Genomic DNA, 21,775 nt, shown 5'->3' with positions numbered 1-21,775 from the left:
CTGTAAACAAAACGACAGGGTCAAAGCAGAAATTGTCCTCCGCACTTTTGAAATTAGGTCAGATGGGGACCAACTGATAAAATGCTTTTAAATAGTCTTTTATTACAAACCATGTTGGTAACACTTAACAGATCAACTCTTGATGGAATACTTTTCTACCTTCTTATTGTTTTAATGCTGGCAGGACTTGAAAGGGTCATGTTATTCCATCCCAAAGCATTGATATTGGGGATGCCAGCACTGAACACACCTTTGGCATGCAGTTGTGATGAATAGAGAAAACATACTGAGCATTTTTTTTAACCTGAGTTACACCACATAAGAAAGACTAATTAGAAATGTATTGTACTTTGTTTAGCGCTAACGCTCTTTGGTGTTTAGCCCCCTTCTCTACTGATTTTGGGCGATCATGATTTGGTCCAATGGAGAGCTCAGATTCATTAAACTTGGCTTTTTGAGAAGAGGTAGTGGCTTCCTCCTCTCATACTAGTGGGGGTGGGGGGGAGAAGACAGAAAGGAAAACTGGACAAAATACCTGAGGTATAAGGGAACTTAAAAAAAAGACAAAGAGAGGCACTTATTGGATTTAATATAAGAATGAAAACATGGTAATGATGAAAATGTAGATAAGTGGGATCTGATGATTTCCACACCAAGTACTAAAAGAAAAGGAGAGGTATTGCAGATATGTTAGTCATAATTTCCCAAAGCTCTCTAGATTTGGGAATTGTAATTCTGGATTAGAAAATGGCAAATGTCACTCCATTATTTAAGAAGAACTGATCTGTCAGTTTAGTATCTATTATCAGGACTTAGAAGGTTAAATCTACTGGCAGGTTGCATAAACTCAGTTTGTAATCCCTCAAATATAGAAAGTTCAGGGTGTTTAAAATGATAGTATAGTGTTCAACAGGGTAGATACAGAGGTATTATTTCCTCTGGTGTGGGAACCCAGAACAAGGGGGCACAAGCTTAGCATCAGAGCTGGAACACTAGGAGTAAAACCAGGAATAATCTTTTCACAGAAAATGCAGAGGAAACATGGAACTCTCTCCCCCCAGAAGGTAGGGGACGCTGGGTAAATTGATATTTTCCAGATTGAGGCTGCTGGAATTTTAGTAAGTAAAGATATGGATCAAAGGTGAGTAAGTGACGTTAACATTCAAATCAGCCATGATTTAATAGAATAACAGGATATGTTTGGGGCAGATGGCAACTCCTGTTACAAGATTTCATTTAAGGCCATTCAGCCCATCTTGGTCATCCATTCAAATAGGTCCTATATTCTTTGTATTTGCCTGTGTTTTTTTGCCTCCAACAATCCATCTGGAAGTCTTTTCCACAAGTCACTCACACTTCATGTGAAGATGAATTTCCTGATAGCTGCCTTAAATTTGCCTTATCATGGTTTGATCTTTGTGCTGCTTTTGCAATTTAATTTGAAGTAACATCCTAGATTTACTTTTTCTAGACTCTTAATTATCTTGTATGCCTCCATAAGATCACTTCTCAATTGTTTTATTCAGCAATGCAGGATTTCCTCTGCATTGCAAACTAAATAATAATGATATAACAATAATATCATAGAACCTTATAGCACAGAAGGAGGCTGTTCAACCCATCATATCTATGCTGGATCTTTGAAACTCCAATTATTCTCTCTCCCCTACTGTTTCTCCGTATGTATTCTCACCTTAAGACTGGGGTTACATTGCACCAGTTTATTTATCGACCTCCCCCCACCATCCCCCACCCAACCCCCGCCACCATGTGTGAGTCCCCTTCCTGTCCTGTGCAAGTACATGTTAACTCTTCCTTCGACCTGCACTCAGGGCCAGTGCAATCACCAGACAAACCCGGCGGTCGCTGAGAGTGGCAAAATTTGGGGGCGGCAAGAAAAAATGAACTATTTGTGAAACTACGTAAGCAAGCAAATAGGCTTCTGCAGCGGGGATGAAAGATCGATACCAGCTTCCACATACACCGACATACGTATAGATTTCTAAGTATTTACATTGCAGTCTTTCCCAAAATTTCATTATATTTCTCATTCTGTTCATGCGACAGTTTTACAAATTTGTAAATCTGCATGACTATTGAAACTGTAATCCAGTAAATCATATCAAAAGACTAACTTAGTCTAACCCACTCTATCATAAAGATTATTGATTGTGTAAATTGCGCATAAGATCATCTAGTAACTGTTGCCGGAACGCACAGTATTTCATCATGTGATTCATATTACACATTATAATGTGCATTTCTTCTAGTTCATATCCTGTAAAAAATGTAGAACAATGAGAATATGCAATTCGTAGCCTAACATTCTCCCTTTTCATGTGAAATGCATCGACATAAATACAGAATTTTTAACCCATGCTAATGCACAATAACCTTTATCGAAAGTTAATTGTGGGAGGGCACAAGGCTGAAGGTTCGCCTAGGGTGCCTAATACATCTGCACCAGACCCATCTGCACTGTTACTTTGATTTGAGATTTAGGTTGTTGTTGTTTCCTGAACCCTTATTTCGGAACATTAAAATGTTACTGTCACTCAGGAATGACGGTTCATTAATTCTATTGTTCATTGTAATAAACCGGCAAATCACTGATAATATCAAATCTTCAAGCTAAGAGGGTCATTGAAAAGGCTGAAGCGCTCACAGTTCAAAAAAACTTGTGCAAATTTTATGTTTCAGCAGACAAGTAGCACATTTCTTGCCCTAACTCTAGCAATGAACCCAGGACAACCATTAGCTGATGGGTTTGCACTTAGGGCCTTAGGATCTCTTGGCCTTCAGGAAGCTACCGGCTCAAGATATCTTGGAGGTGCTAGCTAACCTGCTGTGCATTTCCAGCATTTTTCTGTTCCTGTTGCAGGTTGAGGTTATATTGCTCCTTCATGAAGAATAACTGGGACAGCAGCTGCTCCCCATCTCGCACCCCTCATTCAGTGCCTATTCCCATGAAGGAAATAGTGGAAAGGATCCAGTTTCCTATCATGGGCAGGTGTTGACACTTTGGACAACCAACTCTGATTTTAAAGGGCTACGCTTGGGGCAGTCACACAAGGTATATATTTCCCAGTCTCCTTTAGCATGTATCCATTTAACTATATCTGGCAAATCTAGCATTCCTCAAATTCAGTGTGAAATCATAAACCTATTTGCGAAGAGTAGAGGAAATCTCTGTTACATATTGATATACTGCCTGAGCCTCACTAACTGAGGAATATTGCCTTTTCTCTTGACATATTTCATCCACTGTCAGCATTAAGCACTCCCAGATCAGATAGAACGTATGCAGAGTAGAGCCCTTTCCATTCTTAATCCAATGATGTATCTTTGCTCCAATCTTACAAGGTCAGTGGCTACAATACCAGTGTGACATTTTCATTTCCTATATCAGCCTCTCTCAGTGACAGGACTAATATGGTGCTAATTGGTGTCGAATTGTGGGCATTTGTTTTCTGTAGTCGTTCATTCTCATGAGCTATATTAATAATGTCCAAAACTTGTTTCTCTAAGGGTTCTTACAATAGGCAGAAAGTGGAAACTTTTATTTAAACCCTGGAGTGAATTTGTCCCTGTTCCAGAGACGAAAGAGCAATGTGCAAACACAATGCACCATCCGGTCCCTGGAAGGATTCTTTTTTGTGGTTTTTTAATGTATGTATAGGTTGCTTTCAGTTGTACGGATTAGCAGAACAAGCCAGAGATAACCTTGCAGTTGTTAATGGGCCAGCCTATTACCGAGATAGTACATTGCAATATAGGCTGTATAAAACCATTGATCAGTCAGTGATTCACTGCTGGAATTTGGTAATAGATAGCCCTTCCAATCCTAGCCTCTTGCATATCCCCCATTTTCATTGTTTCAGCACTCCTGGCCATGTTTTAAGCTTCCCAGGCTCTAATCTCTGACATTTCCTCTCTAAACCCATGATCTTCCAAACGCTTGACCACTACCATCTAGAAGGACAAGGACAGCAGATAGGTGGGAACACCACCACCTGGATGTTCTCCTCCAAGCCACCCACCATCCTGACTTGGAAATATATCGGCTGTTCCTTCACTGTCACTGGGTCAAAATTCTGGAACTCCCTCCCTAACAGCACTGTGGGTGTACCTACTCCACATGGACTGCAGCGGTTCAAGAAGGCAGCTCACCACCACCTTCTCAAGGGCAACTAGGAATGGGCAATAAATGCTGGCCCAGCCAGTGAAGCCCACATCCTGTGAATGAATAAAAAAATAGATAAACCTTCTCCATCACCCCACTTTTCTCTCTTTCTTTAATTTGATCCTTAAAACCTACCTCTTCATCCATGGTTTTGTCACCTGTTCTGATATCTCCTTATCTGGTTCACTTGCAAAATTTTATTTGATAGTGCTCCTGTGAACTGCCTTGCAACTTTTTACAATATTAAAAGGCACTATATAAGTGCAAGTTGTTGGTCTTGTCGTGTACCTGGGGACTTTATCATACTTTCAGCCGTGTTGTGCTGCCTCTGTGATTCGATCCCAGGTGGCCTGCTCTACATATTTATTGTGACAAAAATTTGCAGGGCAGAAAAGATCACTAAGCTAATCAATGGTATGAAATAGCTGGCAGTGGGATTAAGGGATTGAATAAAAGTAAGGATGTTATGCTTATACAGGGCATTGGTGAGACCACACCTTGAATACTCTGCAGTTCTGGTCTCCTTATTTAAGGAAGGATGTAAATGCATTGGAGGCACTTCAAGGGAGGTTTACTAGATTGATACCTGGAATGAGTGGGCTACCTCATGAGGAAAGGTTAGACACACTGGTCTTATTTCCACTGGAGTTTAGAAGAGTGAGAGGTGATTTGATTGAAGTATACAAGGTCCTGAACGGCCTTGACAAAATGGACGTGGAAAGGATGTTTCCTCTTGTGGGTGAGTCCAGAACTAGGGGGCACTGTTTTAAAATTAGGGGTTGCCCTTTTAGGGCAGAGTTGAGGAATTTTTTTTTTCTCTCAGAGGGTCGTGTGACTTTGGAACTCTCTACCTCAGAAGGTGGTGGAGGCAGGGTCATTGAATATTTTTAAGGCAGAGGTAGATAGATTCTTGTTAGGCAAGGGAATCAAATGTTATTGGGGTTAGATGGGAACATGGAAATCGAAACACAAGATCATCAGCCATGACCTTATCGAATGGTGGAGCAGGCTCGAGGGGCTGAATGGTCTGCTGCTGTTCCTATTTCTTATGTTCTTATGTTAAGGCTGGTCTCAAACTAAGCATAAAGACATTATGCTCTTTGCAGCTCACCTCCTAGCATAAACGTGTGAGCAGTAGAGAATCAGCTGCAGTATCTTTCACAAAGCAATGAATTCTGTACACTGACACCATTTCCTGCAATGAAATCTATCTACTCATTTTGTCTGTAGTTGCCGTCTGAGTGTAGGTTTACATAAGTGCCAGTCATAGTTCAGTGGTACACCCTTGGCTTTGAGTCACATGGTCATGGATTCAAGTTCCACAAAAGCTAGGCTGACACTCCCAGTGAAGAATAGATATTACTCAAATAAATTGAGATTTCAATTCTCCATGTCAGCTATTTGTTTGAGTGCAACGGCGAGATAATGTTCCATTACAGGTGATCTTATACAGCTGACTCAATCGTATTGGGAACTGGGATGAGGCTTTTCCTGATTCATTTATTCCACACCCAAAAAACCTTCAGGGAGAGAGAGAGAGAGGAGTTTTATCCTTTCAAACTGAGTTGGATTCCTTGTCTTTTTTTAATTCATTTATGGGATGTAGGCTTTGCTGGCTAGGCCAGCATTTATTGCCCATCCCTTGCCCTTGAAAAGGTGATGGTGAGCTGCCTTCTTGAGCCGCTGCAGTCCCTGTGGTGTGGGTACACCCACAGTGCTGTTAGGGTGGGAGTTCCAGGATTTTGACCCAGCGGCAGTGAAGGAATGGCGATATATTTCCAAGTCAGGATGGTGAGTGGCTTGGAGGGGAACTTCCTGGTGCTGGTGTTCCCATATTTTTTTTTTTAGTTTCTACCAAGAAAAGGAAATGGAAATTTTTCCAGGGCTGTGGGGAGAGAGCAGGGGAGTGGGGCTAGGGACTAACTGATAGCTCGTTCAAAGAGCAGGCATGTTAGCAATGGGCTGAATGACTCCCTTCTGTGCCCAGATACACTTGTCAGTTTTACTTTCAGTTAGATAATGTATAATAAAGCAAAATACTGCAGATTCTGGAAATCTGAAGTAAAATCATAAAATGCAGGATGCTCAGCAAGCACTTATCCAGAAGATGTATAAATCTCTGTGAGCTTCAATTACTTAATTTCCTCTGCAATATTTTTTGTGCGCTGGTTAATTCATTCAGATTAATTTCTGTCTACTTCTCGTTCTGCCATTTTACCCCTTTCATTAACCTCTTTATGAGGGCCGAGGACTTTCTCTCTAATGGATTTTCCTTGTGATAACAGTTGGACAATTAATAACTTCTGAAGGGTCCTCATTTGTTTGATGCTCAGAGGTTTGTGCAGGGCAAGAGAAATTGATGATCCACCCTGTATATTCACAGAATAGCGGCAGCAAGGAGGTCACCTACAAGTGATGAGGCCAAATCAAACTGGATCTGCTCTGGAAACAATGAAGTTGATTTGGCTATTTCTGTACCTGTACACCATGATGCGTAAACTTATGCCTCCCCTCTCAGGTGGATGTAAAAGATCCCACGGCAATATTTGAAGAGGGACAGGTGAATTGTCTTTGGTATCCTGGTCAACACATGAGCAGAGTCCACAAGAGAGTTTTGATCAAAGCCTTATTGAGCACTATAGTAAACAGGGGACTGGGCTAGGCCAGAACCTTGATATACTTTGAGTCAGAAGGTTTGGGGTTCAAGAATCACACTAGGGACTTGAGCACAGAATCTCGGTTGACTCTCCAAGTGCAGTACTGAAGGAATTCTGCACTGTTGGAGGCACTACCTTTGGCTGAGACTTTAACCTGAGACCCTGTCCAGGCCCTCAGATGGAAGTAAAAGATCCCATAGCATTATTTTGAAAAAAGGCAGCAGGATTCCACCGCTCTTTAAAGCTTCTGTGTCCTGGCCAATATTTATCCCTGAACGAATGCAGCTAACAAAAAAAGGATTTCCTGGTTGTCCTAACATTGCTGTTTATGGGAGCTTGCTGTACAAATTCTCTCCCATGTTTCTTTCATTCCAGCAGTGTCTACACTTCAAAAAAAAGTACTTAATTGACTGGAAAACACTTTGGAATGTCCTAAGGTTGTGAGAGGTGTTGTATAAATGCAAATCTCTCTTCCTTTTAGATGTATTGAGTCTCAATATCAGACTTCACGGTCATACAACCGTGTCTTGGACTAAACCATGGCAGACCAAACAGCCATTTTATAAAAACAGTTTCCATCAGCTACACACATATTGTGATTATAATTCCAGGTAGATTTTATTTTCAGTTGATTGAATGAACCTTCTTGTACTGTCTTTGTTGCTATTTCCGTCTAAACCTTGGTATTTCTGATCAGTCCATCACATGCCAACAGTTTTGGTCTGGGATGTCCAATAAAATGGCTATTTTTTGGTAGCCTTCTAAAGGATCATGGGCACTGTGGTTCTTCATCACCTTTGAAGCAGAATATCACCTATTCAAACTTTGTCCAGAGATGTGAGCAGATAATGTCGGCTGTATCTTCCGCACAATGCTGAAGGGGCACTCCATTTCTTGAGGTTCAATCTTTCAGATGACATGTTAAACTGCAGCTTCACCTGCTCTCTCAGGTGGATGGAAAAAAACTATTTGAAAAAGAGCAGGGGAGTGGCCTTGGTGTCCTGGTCAGCATTTATCCCTCGACCAACATCGTTAGAAGCTTATTATCTGGTCATTTATCTTATTGCTGTTTGTGGCAGCTTGTGGTGTGGAAATTCCCTGTCACGTTCTTCTACGTTACCATGGTGACTGCACTTCAAAACAAACATTTCATTGGCTGTGAAGCGGATTAGTGTGTTGTGAAAGGTGCTATATAAATGCAAATTCTCCTTTTTTTTAACTACAACAACGAAACTTTACATAAGGCATCAGAGACAGATTAATGGATGTATTTATTTATTAAAGGGCATACTTGATTAGGTGTTTGGGTGTTGCAAGAAGGGACAATGGCATGTATTTTCCAGCATGTTATCCCTGAAAAAAATGCTCAATGGCTGCCTTAGAAAGGGGTTTAGTAAAGTTGTGTTACCTATCCATTTGAGAATCCACACAGTGTTTACAGGACAAGAACAGTTAATATGATCCAATAGGTCCATGCTGGTGTTCATGCGCCACACAGGCCCCTTCCCCTTTTCTTCATATAACTCAATCACCATAATCTTCTATTCCTTTCTCCCACATGTGTTTGTCTAGCTTTCTCTGAAATCCATCTATGCTATTCGCCTAAGCTACTCCTTGTCGTATCTAGTTCCACATTCTCACCATACTATGGGTAATGACATTTCCCCTGAATGCACATTGGATTTATTAGTGATTATCTTATCTTTATGGCCCCTAGTTCTGGTCTTCCCTGCAAGTGGACACGTCTTCTTTGCGTAATCTTAAAGACCTCTATCAGGTCATCCCTTCGCCTCCTCTTTTTTTAGGGGAAAGAGCTCCAGCCTGTTTGATCTTTCCTGGCTGGTAACCTCTTGGTTCTGGGGTCATTCTAGTCAATCTTTTTTGGCGACTTCTCCGCTGCTCCAAAAGCTTTTCTCTAATATGGAAACCAGAACTGTTCACAATTTTTCAAGTGCCATCCAACCAAGGTTCTCTGACAGTTTAACATAATCTCTATGCTTTTCAGTTATATCCCTTTAGAAATGAGCCACAGAGCTTGGTTTATTAACCTGTGTAGTTGTTTATAGTGATTTGTGTATCTGGGCCCCTATATCCCTCTTCACTACCCTATTTAGACATTTATTTTCAAAGGAGAATATGGCCTTATTCTTCCCAGCAAAATGTACCATCTCACACTTATCTATATTAAAGTTCATTTGCCATGGCAATTTTGGGAATTTATCATTTCTTCCTGTATTTTGTCATAGTCTTCCTCGGTGTTGACTATTCCACGCCATTTTGATGTCACCTGCAAACTTGGAAATGGTACTTTCAGTTCCTGACGCTAAATTGATTAAGTAAATGGTGAACAACAATGGCCCAGCACTGGTTCTTGTGGAAGACCTACCTTTTGCCAGTCTGAGTAACAGTCTGAGTAACCTGCTCCGTTTTTTGTTATTTTGCCAGCTTGCTATTCACTCTACTCCTTGTTCCCTGACTTCACACGTTCTGCCCTTAATCATGTGTCTGCTATGCAGCACCTTATTGAAGGCATTTTGAAAATCCAAAAATATTATGACTATTTCTTTACCCTTTTTATTACTTCTTCAAAGAATTCAATAAGGTTGGTCAAGCATGATTTTCCCTTTTCAAATCAGTGTTGACATTCTTTATTATATTTTCAGTTTCTGGATGCTTTTCTATTACACCTTTGAGTGAGGATTCCATTATCTTTCCTACCATCGACAGAATAGCGCCAGGTGGAAAACATATCCAAACAGAGATTGTGAAATGTCAGTACAGAGGCTCTATTCTATAACATGGCTGCATCATTTGAGGGTTAACGCACATATATTTTAAAAATTGGAGCCACAAGCCCAAGTAGGCAGAGATATGTAGCATTATAGTTGTCATCTCACCAATTTCATAGTTTTCAGGTTACTTATTGTGATTTTTGTAAATAATTATTTTTGTGCATGTGCAAGTTTCCTATTTTACAGGTGATTTTCTTGGTTTGCATACCTGAGAGGCAGACTTTCACCATTGCAGTTCTAAAATCAACCACTAGGTGGAAAGTGAGACCGGTCCAGGACAGATCCTTCCTCCATCCATGAAGGTATCCAGAGTCTGCTTGATACCTCCCTACAGATGACCAAACCCTAATGCACAATATAGAGGGTGCAAACCTACAATGAAGTCCCCACAATTGTTTGGAATAACATATAGCTTTAAGTTTAATTTTTGTATTTGGGTGTTAAGAAAGGTGAAACCCGACTGTAGTTTCATTTGGAAGTTTTTGTGAGCTAGGTGCCAGGAAGTCTGGGACCCTGTGTGTATACATGCATTTTTCATGAGATTTTACAACTCTTGAAGTGAAGAGATGGGTTATCAAGTGGTTAGTAATTTAGTTAATTTAAGAAAAAGCATAAAGTAGAAAAAACTGTGCTCTTGCCTAGTGACAGAGGTTCAGAGACACACAGAGAGACAAGGAAGCACAGAAGGGTGGTTACTTAGTGTGTGTGTACCAGAGAGTGAAGGCAGAAGGTTTAATCTCTCTTAATAAGAAATCCTTCACTCCTGCTGGTTAACTGAGTTTAGGGAACTCATGTGTTTGTTCTGAAGCTGAGGTACTCGTGAGTTTAGATCATGGTTTTTGGGTGCCTCAGGGAGAGATACCAGCTGAAGAAAACCATCTAGTTAATGCTCAGAAGTATGCCGGAAGATAACGGTTTGAAGCTGAGCTAACCCAGGTAAGAACCTTAGTGCTGAGGCAGTGGTAAACCTTCACTGGGGTTTAATGTCTATAAGGGTTGCTGGGATAAAAGGAATAATATGAGCTTGAATCATTTTCTGGTATCTGTATTGAAGCCTTTCCAACCTTTTTGTCTAGTGTCGTATAATTCATTTTTTCTTGTTTAATAAATGTTTTATTCTTTGTGTTAAAAGTATACTGACTGGCTCTTGTGAATGTGTTCAGTAACTGACTTCCACAGTTTCTAAAAGAAAACAAAGTTAGGATCTACCAAGCTAGGTTTCACTCTGGGATCTGACTTGCCCAGTATTAACATCAGCTGGGATCATAACTCCATGAAGCTGCTGATGTCATTTTGAAACCCATTTTCCTTATCCCCCAATTCCCTGTGAACTGGCATCATATGGGAGAAAATAAAGCTGTTAAATCCATCATGCCTGTGACAGCTGGAAAAGAGCTGTCCAGCCTAATTTCACTTTCCAGCTCTTGGTCTGTACTTTTGGAGGTTACAACACTTCAAGTACATCTATCTTCTCCTATCACCCTTGTGCCTGCTGACCTACTTTGGCTCCAGGTGAAGAAATACCTTGATTTTAAAATTCTTGTCCTTGTTTTCAAATGTCTATACGGCCGCACATCTCCCTAATCCTGTCATCTGCTCCAGACCCACGACCCTCTGAGTTATCTTTGTGTCTCTATTTCTGGCCACTTGAACCTCCCCGATCTTAATTGCTTCGCCACCGGCGGCTGTACCTTCAATTGGTTAGGACATAAGCTCTGAAATTCCTTCCCTCAACCTCTCCAACTTGTAACCTCTCCTTATTCAATAAATATGCTTTTTAAAGCCTTATCTTTGACCAAGCTTTTAACCATCTTCCCTAATGTCACTTTGCGTCTTAGTGTTTGATTTTACTTCCTAAGTGTCTTTGGATATTTTATGTTAAAGGTGCTGTATAAATGTAAGTTATTGTTGTTGTTGTTGCACTTACAAATGTTTTTTAAATGTGTTGAGGGTTTCAGCCTTTACCACCCTTTCAGGCAGTGAGTTCCAAGCTGCTTTGGATGAAGAAATTCTCCTCAACTTCCCTCTTTATCCTTCTGCCAATCACTTTAAATCTATGCTCCCTGGATATAGTGGTTCCCTCCATCTCCAAAAAGTACAGAAGTATAATACACAATATTTGCTACTTAATAGTATGACAGCATGGGTCTCAAAGCCTTTCAACTCAAGAAACTCCCAAATTTGAATCAACCATTTTGAGCTAAAGCTGCAACAGGAGGTGATACAATTCACCTCAGTCTCTGTAGGTTAGGGAGAAGGAAATTGCCTGGAGTACCGGCTCCTCACTGATATCCAGCAACTGCTGCTAATGGCTGGAGGAGCGATCATTGTGATGCCCACTGTGGCACAACAGCCCACCAACACCCATGCATTGTAACGGCTGCTTGGGTGGGGTACTGAGAGTGAGTGATGCTGTGGGGTTGTATGCCAGCAAGCAGACCATGATCCGGAGGGAAGAGGAAAATAATTGTGAAGGAAAGAAATAGGGTAGATCTTAGCTGTGTGCGATATTCTAAAAGGAGCGATAGTGAGTCAGCAGCCTGTTGTACATCTTTCTCCATTGATTTCAATGGATATAACAATGAAAAGAGATGGAAACAGATCTGCAGACTTGCTATCACCTATTACACAGGTGTTGTACACTATTACAGAGTCAAGGTCGACCCCCCGTGAGTTTTATTCCCAGGTCTATTGTGGAGCCCTGACCTTCTAATCATGTTCCCTCCATATTCTCACACAATGCCCTGGGTCTCCATATGTTTATCTACATATACTGCGCCAAATTGAGAATAATCCTGTGAAGAAGAGGATTTATAAATTTGTGCACAATGCAAGTTAGTGCGTAAAGTGATTGCCAACAATGAGCTTATTCTCGAACAGAGCTATCAGTTTATATCCTGTGGCATTAAGATATCTAGAATTACCTTTCGACTATTGCTCATGCTGCATCAGATATCCACATGTGCGTCTATCTTACAGTATGTGGTTATGTAAAGGTTGGCACTTTTACACAGTGTAACCTTTATTCAGACACAGACATTATAAACTGTGCTTTACTTAATGCAATACTGTGTGTAAGCAATGAACAACTGACTCCTCTGTTACCAACCAAGCTTGCATCAGTTTTGGTAAACTATCCAATTTACCAAGGAAAGATAGTCTCAAATGTGAGTTGAAGAGTGGGTGTTCCTTCCCCATGCCCTGGCCAATATGGTATTTATCATTCAATCAATATCACGAAAAGAGATTATTTGCTGTTTATGGGAGTTTGCTGTGCACCAATTGGATGCCATATTTCCAACATTACAACAGTGAATATACTTCAAAACTATTTCCGTGGCTGTAATACACCTTGGGATGTCCTGGAGACGTGATAGGCACCATATAAAGTCAATTCTTACTTTTTTCTTTTCATTCCACATGGAAAGGAGAGGATATTAATATATAAGGGAACAAATTGATGTCTACAATGTTACTGCATGGATGCTTAATGCACTAATAGCAAACTCCTCCTCTCCTTTAACAAGTTATTTCTCTTTGAAAATAGCAAACAGAGTGAGGTGATGTTGAGTATGATTAGTACCAAGGGATTGCCTGCAATAATTTGCATCGTTTACAGTATACTGGCCACGTAAAGTAAATTGGCATTTGTTTTTATTGGAATGACCACTTTAATAGCAAAGGCAACAATTTGAGAAAACTCTGTGAAATCACTCACTTCCACCTTTCTCTCAGTTCCATCCTACAGAAATCCAAAAGCCCAGTGAACTTTAACCAAAGATAGGACAGTTTCATTTTCAGCGGTATATGATTTCAAAGCTCCATTAGGCCTTAATTTGGGTTGCTGGGTCCAATTCGCCACATCCCACTGAACATGCGTATAGTTTAAAGGTAAGCTTAGAGGAAGTGTTAGAGAAGTTCAGGCCTACAGAGGGTGGTTAAAGGAAGACCCCCCCCCCATTAGATAAATAAAGTACCACACAGAATGAAAAAAAAGAAAGGGCGGGATTTTTCACACCCGCCGACCGCCGCGGTCCTTCCACAAGTCAATGGACTCCTGGCTGCGGCACCGCCTCGCTTACAGCGGGTCCCACCCGTGACAGGGCCGGAAGATCCCGGCCAAAGACTTGCATTCATGTAGCTGTTCCTCACAATCTCAGAGTTTCCCCCAAAAAAACTTTACAACCAATAAAATACTTTTGAAGGGGTGAAAAACTGAATACTGGCGAGTGCTGGAAATCTGAGATTAAAAACAAAAAATGCTGGAAATACTCAGCAGGCCTGGCAAGAGGGAAGCAGAGTTAATGGTTCAGGTCTGTGACCTATCTCTTCTGATGTAAGGTCACAGACCCGAAACGTTCACTCTCTTTCTCTCGCCAGAGATGCTGCCAGAGCTGCTGAGCACTTCTAGCATTTCCTGTTTTGATTTTTGAAGGGTATTCGCTGTTGCGATGATGGAGAGTCAGCGACCAATTTACACACAGCATGATCCTTCAAATAGCGGCGTGATAAATGACCGGCTAATCTACTTGAGTGATATGGGTTGAGGGATAAATATAATAAATAAATATTGGACCCCAGGGAGAATAGACAAGGTCAATCCAGAATATTAGAATAAGGTCTATCAGGTGAGCATATTATAGGACACTGATGTGCTTTTTGTGTGACGTGGTGAACTGAAAGCAGTATTCCGAATAAAGTGCTTACAAAATAAATTTGAAACAGGTGTTAGGATTAGCATGAGCAAAAAGGTAATTGTAGATACGCATATCATAATGCCGCAAGGTATAAACTGAGTGCCTTGTTCATGAATAAGCTCATTGTTGTCAATCACTTTAAGCACTAATCTGTATTGTGCACAAACCTATGCACTAGCTTCTTCACAGAATCATTCTTGGCATTGGTAAATGTTTAGAATTATATGCCATGCAGACTAGTTGGGACAAAACATTAAGGGACATACAGAGTACAACTGAATGCTGTGACGGGAGAGTTGATGTGCCATGGGGATGCACTTCATTAGGTTGAATCACCTGTTCTTACTCTTTTTTAGAATTCTTATCACAAGGTATTTTTCAATCAGTGTTCCTTCCGAACATTTTTCAGGACAAGTATGGAACTCATGGATGGCCTGAGACAAGAGTTCAGAGTGTCCAGCAGCCACATCGCCTAAACAATATTCAGAGAACATTCAAGACGATGAGACCAAAATTATTCTTTAATACACAGCCGGACTCTAATACAACACAGTGTTTTTAATATATAATCATTCTCGTACGCGGTCCCAATCGCAGTAACTTCAGTTGAATTTTTAGTTGGACCTGTCTTGAATATTTTAGGTGAATTCAGTTTTTTGATTAAATTAATTGTAAAGAGCGATGCTCATTCTCCCATTAGGAAATGAAAATAACCCGATTCAACTATTGAAGGCTTATTATGGGGTGCTGTATGAAAAGTGGCAAATTCAATAGCCAAACCTCTCAAAGGCTGTAATTAAGTGACATTTAGTGACTGTAAGGAACGCATTTTATATAGAATAGTTCTAACTCTGCTTTTCCTTTTAATGCGCTGTCTTTTTGTTTAGACCTTTACAATGGCTAAAGGGAATCCTTCAATGTAATGTAAAAGCTGCAGCTTCCATAATTTTCTAATCAACTTCCACAGCAAAGCCCCCACACATGTGAAAAGGCAGTAACTTATTTAAAGCAGCTGCTCAGAGAGGTATGCAAGCGCAGGTATTTAGCAGGTGCATCAACCTCTATCTATAACATTAAGGTGAGCTTGAAGTCCGGCTATAAAGTCAAATATACCGTTTTGTTGACAGGATGTTTAGTCATTGCAATGCCTCCAGTTTCTAAGTGATTCAACAGATATTTACCCAGCAGTAACAGTTTGACTGTTCTTGCATCTTTCTCAGCATCTTCTCTCAGCTTCTTCTCTAGGTCCCTTGAGTGTTTCTCTTCTGCGCTGGCTCCTGCTCCCATGGTGTTGAGGTTTTGGATCTGCTGTTGCTCTCTAGAAGACTCAACGTCAGGCACCACTTCCTCACCCGATGAGGGATTGGCCAGGTCTTGTCTCAATTGGTTACAACCAGTTAAGAAGGGACCCTGTCAACGGAACTGCATGAGCATTAACTGCACATTCTCACTGAACTCCAAATCCAGCATTCAGCAGTTCTTGGAAAGATTTTGGAGTTGGGATGAGCCATGTGAGATCTGTATTCCAATCAGGGGCAAGGACAGGGAGAGAACGGAGGAAGGCGTGTAAAACAGAATTAATGACTTGCTGTGGTCAGCTGAAGCTGTGGTCCAATTCGAAGGTAAATCCTTAAATCTTTATGCTGTTGCTGTAGGCAGAAAAAGGTTTCAGTGTGGGCTGAATCTCGACGTGTGTTTGTGCTTGTGTGTGTGTGGAGTCTTTTAATATGAGAGAGATGACCCCTTTTAACAATGAACAGGAATCAGTATGAAGAATGGAAAGTAATATGAAAATCTAATATGAAATCAGATTCCATTACTGTATAATGTGGAGGTTGAAGAGTACACTTGAGCAAGTGCAAGATACAATGCTAGTTTTCAGACAAGAACATGTTTTTTCCTGATTAACATTCCAATTTTACATTCCCTCTAGATTCTGACAAAAACTAAAGCAATCTCATCTTTTATTGTCCTATTTCAAAATATATTTTTAAAAATATATTTTCCCTCTTGTTGGCAGATAGAACAGGTCACTATCGAACTCACTTTCTTATCCTCAGAGATTTGATGGTCATGTACACAGCTTAGTAGCATTTAAGACCCTCTGATGTGATTACAGGTTTTGCAAGACAACTTGTCAAGTCTGATTGACCTCAATCCCATCAAAGGAAAGAAAGCTGAGTTGAGGCCTTAGTCTAGTTAATGATCTGTATGGCACGGCAGAGGGGGGTAATTCTTGGTAAAAATCTAAAAATTGAACTCAAGAAATATTTTAGGAACCAGCAATAAGGCTGTAACGGAGGTCTTGTGGCACAGTGGGTAGCATTCCTGCCTCTGAGCTAGTTGCTCCAGGTTCAAGTCCCACTCCAGGACTTGATGGTCATGGAAGATGTGCTAATAACATGGCCAAACTGGTTGGTTGTCAACTGACAAGTCCTTCCAACATGCTTGCAGCAAATGGTTAAAGTGGGGGAGACTCCGGGTCAGCCATGTTTAATGTGGAATGGCCCCCCTCAATCTATATCCTCTGGCTTCAGGCTAATGACCTGTTCCAGGAATAGAAAACTATGGATAACAGATGTAAGCATGTGCTTTGTCTGCCTTGTGCCTCTCTAAATCCAATTAGACCTTGTCTAAATCCAATAATGCTTTTGCAGTTTTGCTTTTAAAGAAATGTTTCTTTAAAGACATTTTTAAAGAACTCTCTTGCCTGTGATTCAACTGGTTGTAACTGGAGTGGCAGGAGTAGGACAAAAATTAAACATGGCTACTTTAAGCCTGAGAAGGAAGAATAAATGAGTGCTCCTGCCCTTCACCAGTGTCCAGTAGCCTGTGCTGGAAATAATATGCGCAGGGATGCCAAATGACAGGATTGGTCTATGTTGATATGTCTTCATGTTTAATAGTCACTTCATGTAATGTCAAACTAAAGTCAGACTAGCCAGAGACCCACGCAAGCCTGCACCCTGCAGCCGCAATGTTGAAAATTGGGGGTGCCAGGAATGGGATCGGGAATCCCAGAATTGGGTTCCAGTCACCATTCCCACACTTTCATGGAATCTCCCGATTCTATGAAAATCCAGCCCTTTATTTTGCTTTTGTTACCTGATTTTACATGGAATTAAATATTCTAATGCATGGTTTCGACTCTGTGTGACTAATCGAGGATCCCTTAATCTGATTGGTTGAGGAGACAAGCTGTAATTTGCCTTGTTCAGACATGCCACAGGTGCCGTGTTAAAGGCGCTGCGCTGGGAATGACATCCATGAACTGTAAGTGTTGTGTTTTATATTGATTTTAAAAAGCACCAATTGCTCATAACAGATTGTATAAACACATTGTGGGTTCACTTATTGAGACTAGGCATATGGGTACAGATATACATGGACAGAAAGCTTGAAGACATCAGAGCTGCAGAACTGTCTGTGTTGTGCTCTGCTGTAAGTAAACACAAGACTAAAACTAGATCACATGACACTCTTCCTTTTCGTGATGTCATGCTGCAATATCTTAAAGGCATATTTACAACATCCTTTTTTTTTGAAGATGCTTTCCCCCCTTCCAAAGAAGTATAACTATTTACTATACATGCTTAGATTTCATTACCATTACATTAGTGTATGGAACTGATGAACCTGAAAGTCTCTAAAGCGTAGAGGTAATCTGCCAGTATGCTCAGATAATTTAATGGTAACCTTGTCTGGAGATTTCTTCAATTGCTCACAGTGATCTGTGGGATTGCCATTCTTGAATATTGCTCCTGATCGCTTTTGGGATCTAGCCCTCGATGCAGTAGGAACTTATGGTGGTTGAGGAGCTGGAATGAATCTGATTTGTCCTCAGTTATGCCTCACTGTTGCACCATTATGTGTAATGACTTCACAGGACCTCAGTTCTGAACCAATTCTTGTCATCTCGGCTGTTTGCCATGTACCTTCTGTGGGATCCTGGATGCAGACTTGTTATCCCAATTGTAAACTTGGCAATTCTGTACCCGCGTTTTTATTGTGCACATTAGCCATCTTCTCTTGAAGTTTTAAAAGTTGCTCTCTAGTTTCTGGGAGAATAGAATGTGTAAGAGCAGATAGATTGGTACGCACTGGTCTGCCAAACATGGGTGATGGAATAGTTGCACTTAAAGGTGTGGCTCTCAGACGTAACATTGCAACATGTAGATCTTGCTCGGACTGTCTATGTTTCAGAATTAGGGATTTCACCATGTGAATCATTTGTTCAGCTAGGCCATTGTATCTAGGGTAATGAGGAGAAGATGTAGTGTGATCGATATTCCACTTCTCACACCTATCCTGAAATGGCTAGAATACACATCCAGAATGCTGTGAACAGTTTTGCTCCCCTTTTCTAAGGGAAGATATACTGGCATTGGAGGCAGTCCAGAGAAGGTTCACTAAGTTGATTCTGGGTCTGGAGGGATTTTCTTATGATGAGAGATTGAGTAGGTTGGGCCTGTACTCATTGGAGTTTAGAAGAATGAGAGGCGACCTTATTGAAACATATATAGTGCAGAATTTTCTGCCTGGCGGGCGGGCGGGCCTGACCCAATCTCCGGCGATCTCCAGCGGGTGGGGAGCTGATACCAGCCGGAGAAGCGGGCCCCGCCGCCATTTTACATGGGTGGACCAATTAAGGCCCGCCCAGTGTGATGTCCGGTGGAAAGCGCTATGCACTTCCTGTGCGGGCGAGGGGGGAGATTCCGCAAAAGCGAGAGTGCGCTCTTTCGCGCATGCTCACAAAAGAGCACACATCTCCCTGAGGCTAAGTGCGGCCTCAGGGAGATCACTGACACTTCTAAAAATATGAAAAATAGAGAAAAAAAAATTCCCTAACATGTCCCCCTCATGTGACAATGTCACATGAGTTGGGACATGTTCATAATTTACATAATAACTTTATTAAACTTTTAAAAAACCTACATGAAACCTCATCCCGCTGGTGGATGAGGTTTCACGTTTTAACCTTTTGCCGCCAGGGCTCCTGGCCTTTAATTGTATAATTGATCCTGTCAATAGCTTCAATTGGCCAATGACAGGTCGGCGGGCCCACAGCTGATTTTGCTGCGCCCCCGCCTTCCTGAAAATTTAAATGGGGCGGGATGACACTGGGGATTCCGCCCGATGTCATCCTGTGTTATTTTACGCATCGGTGAACGGGCCCCGCCCCCTGCTTGCTGACGGCAAAATTCTGCCCATAAGATTGTTAGGGGGCTTGACAGGGTAAGTGCTGAGAGGTTGTTCCCCTTATAGGAGAGTCTAGGACTAGAGGGCTTAATCTCAGAGTAAGGGGTCACCCATTGAAAACGGAGATGAGGAGGAATTTCTTCTTGCAGAGGGTAGTTAATCTGTGGAATTCTTTACCGCGGAGAGCTATGGAAACTGGGTCGTTAAGTATATTCAAGGCTGAGATAGACAGATTTTTAATCAGTAAGGGAATCAAGGGTTATGGGGAAAAGGCAGGAGAGTGGAATTGAGGATTATCAGATCAGCCATGATCTCATTGAATGGTGGAGCAGACTCAATGGGCTGAATGGCCTACTTCTGCTCCTACGTCTTAAGGTCTTATGGCTTACCAATAAATTGCAGACCGTTATCTGTAATGATCTCTCCAGGCACACCAAATAAACTGAAAATAGCACTTAGAGTTTGCACGACAGTTGTGCTTGATGTATTGTGCAACTGTCAAATGATGGGGTATTTGGTGAAGTATTTGTCAATGACGATGAAGTCAGTGCCATGGACACGAAAGAGTTCTGATGCAACTTTGGACTAAGAATGGGTAGGAACTTCATGTGGTATCAATGGTTCTTTGTACTGACTTTGTGTATGCTCTTCACATGCCTTACACTTCTTGATGTCAACTTCAATGTCATTGATTAGACCCAACCAATAGACTATCTCTCTTGAGAGTCTTCTCTTCTGATCTATGCCCAAGTGTGAATGATGAAGTTGTTGGAGAATATCAGGTCACAAATATTCTGGTATGATGATCTGCCTGCTTTTAAAAATGACTCCCTGGAAGATGCCTAACTCATCCCAGTAAGCCAAAATGGTCTCAGATATTTGTGGACATGCTGAATTGAATCAGGCCATCATTCAATGATGGTTTTCCATAGTTTGTGTAGTGTGGATTCTTTTGCCTTTTCTTCTTGTAGCTGCTGGTATTTCCATTGTGCAAAATGTACCAGATCAATTGACAGACTTGCATTCTCCTGCAAGTGTAATGTTGCAGTTCCCCTGAAACTGCCAAATTTGCTGAAGCATTCTGGATGTTTCAATGTTAGGTTGTGAATTCAAGTGATAGGAGTAGTTTCTGAGGTTTACCTACCCTGTGAGGTCTGACTAATTCCATGCATTGTCACTAGTGTGAGGTCATGTCATGCCAGTAGGCCTATGATCATTGGGCCTTTAGTCTCCATGATGTAGAACATCTGTGACACTCAGGAGATTGATTGTACTTGCAGTCCAGGACTATGGAACCTGCACATGGAATTAATGAAACGCTGTACGCTGAAAGTTTTGCAGTAGTAGCTTACACCATGGCCTTTCATGTCTGTGGACACATGTCTTTTAGAATTTGCAGGGGTAGTATGTTGGCACGTGCCCCAGTATCAATCTTGGCCAGTAATGAGTAGTTACCAACTTCCTTAGGGCAGATAATTTGAATCTTGGCAAACACTTTGAATGGTCAGACAGCATCTAGGTTTTCCACGAGATTGATGGTGTGAAACGTGTTCACCGCTCATCGTCTTGTTGTGCACATCATCGTCATTTTCTGTTTTGCCACTCACCTTATGTGTACATTTCTAATGGGATACCAGATGGTCATTCCTATTGCTTGAAGGTACCTGTTATGTATGGACTGTTTGGTTTAGCTGCATCACCCTTTGCTCTAGTGCACTGCCACTGCCAATGGCCCTTTCTACTACATACCTTGCAGGATTTTTGAAAAGCTGGGCATTTCTTTGATGCATGCAGAAGACCTTCCACATGCTTTGCTAGGTTTGGTGTTCTAGTAAGTACGTCAACAATTGAGGTGGTACTTAGGACCTGTAAGCTTTGTCGACCTGCGAGGATCGCTTGATACATATGTCCATCATTAAGTAGCTCTTCAATGCTATATGTTTTGGACTTGTCTAGCAGATCTTTCTGGAATTCTTCAATGGGAGTGGATAGGATCACCAACTCAACAATTCTGTCTGCTAGTTCTGTGTTTGAAAAGACACAGTACCTGTCAGCCTTTTCGCTGCATCTGCTGATGAAGTGGTCTATTGATTCTATAGGCTGTTGTCGAAATGACATGAACTCTAGTCAATGAATACGGAAATTTAACCTGATTCTGAACTGGTCTTCCAAGGTAGTCCATTTCTTTTGGAGATCCTTTCACTCTTCTGCCGTTAATCCTGATATGTTCAGCCTGTGTAGACCGTT

General features: G+C 41.3%; 1 protein-coding gene across 1 annotated transcript in view; it reads right to left on the bottom strand.

The window, feature by feature from the left end:
• Positions 1-15,616, bottom strand: part of LOC121279837 (guanine nucleotide-binding protein G(t) subunit alpha) — a 60,107-nt gene extending 44,491 nt beyond the window's left edge. The window contains exon 1 of the mRNA XM_041191268.1: positions 15,511-15,616. Within this exon, the coding sequence (XP_041047202.1) occupies positions 15,511-15,616 (106 nt within the window). The remainder of the gene's footprint in view (positions 1-15,510) is intronic.
• Positions 15,617-21,775: the final 6,159 nt, after the last annotated feature.

This window comes from Carcharodon carcharias, chromosome 7 (genome assembly GCF_017639515.1).
Source record: "Carcharodon carcharias isolate sCarCar2 chromosome 7, sCarCar2.pri, whole genome shotgun sequence".
Classification (NCBI taxonomy): Eukaryota; Metazoa; Chordata; class Chondrichthyes; order Lamniformes; family Lamnidae; genus Carcharodon; species Carcharodon carcharias.
Note: the sequence above shows the minus strand (reverse complement) of the source record. Positions and strands in the feature narration are given on the sequence as shown.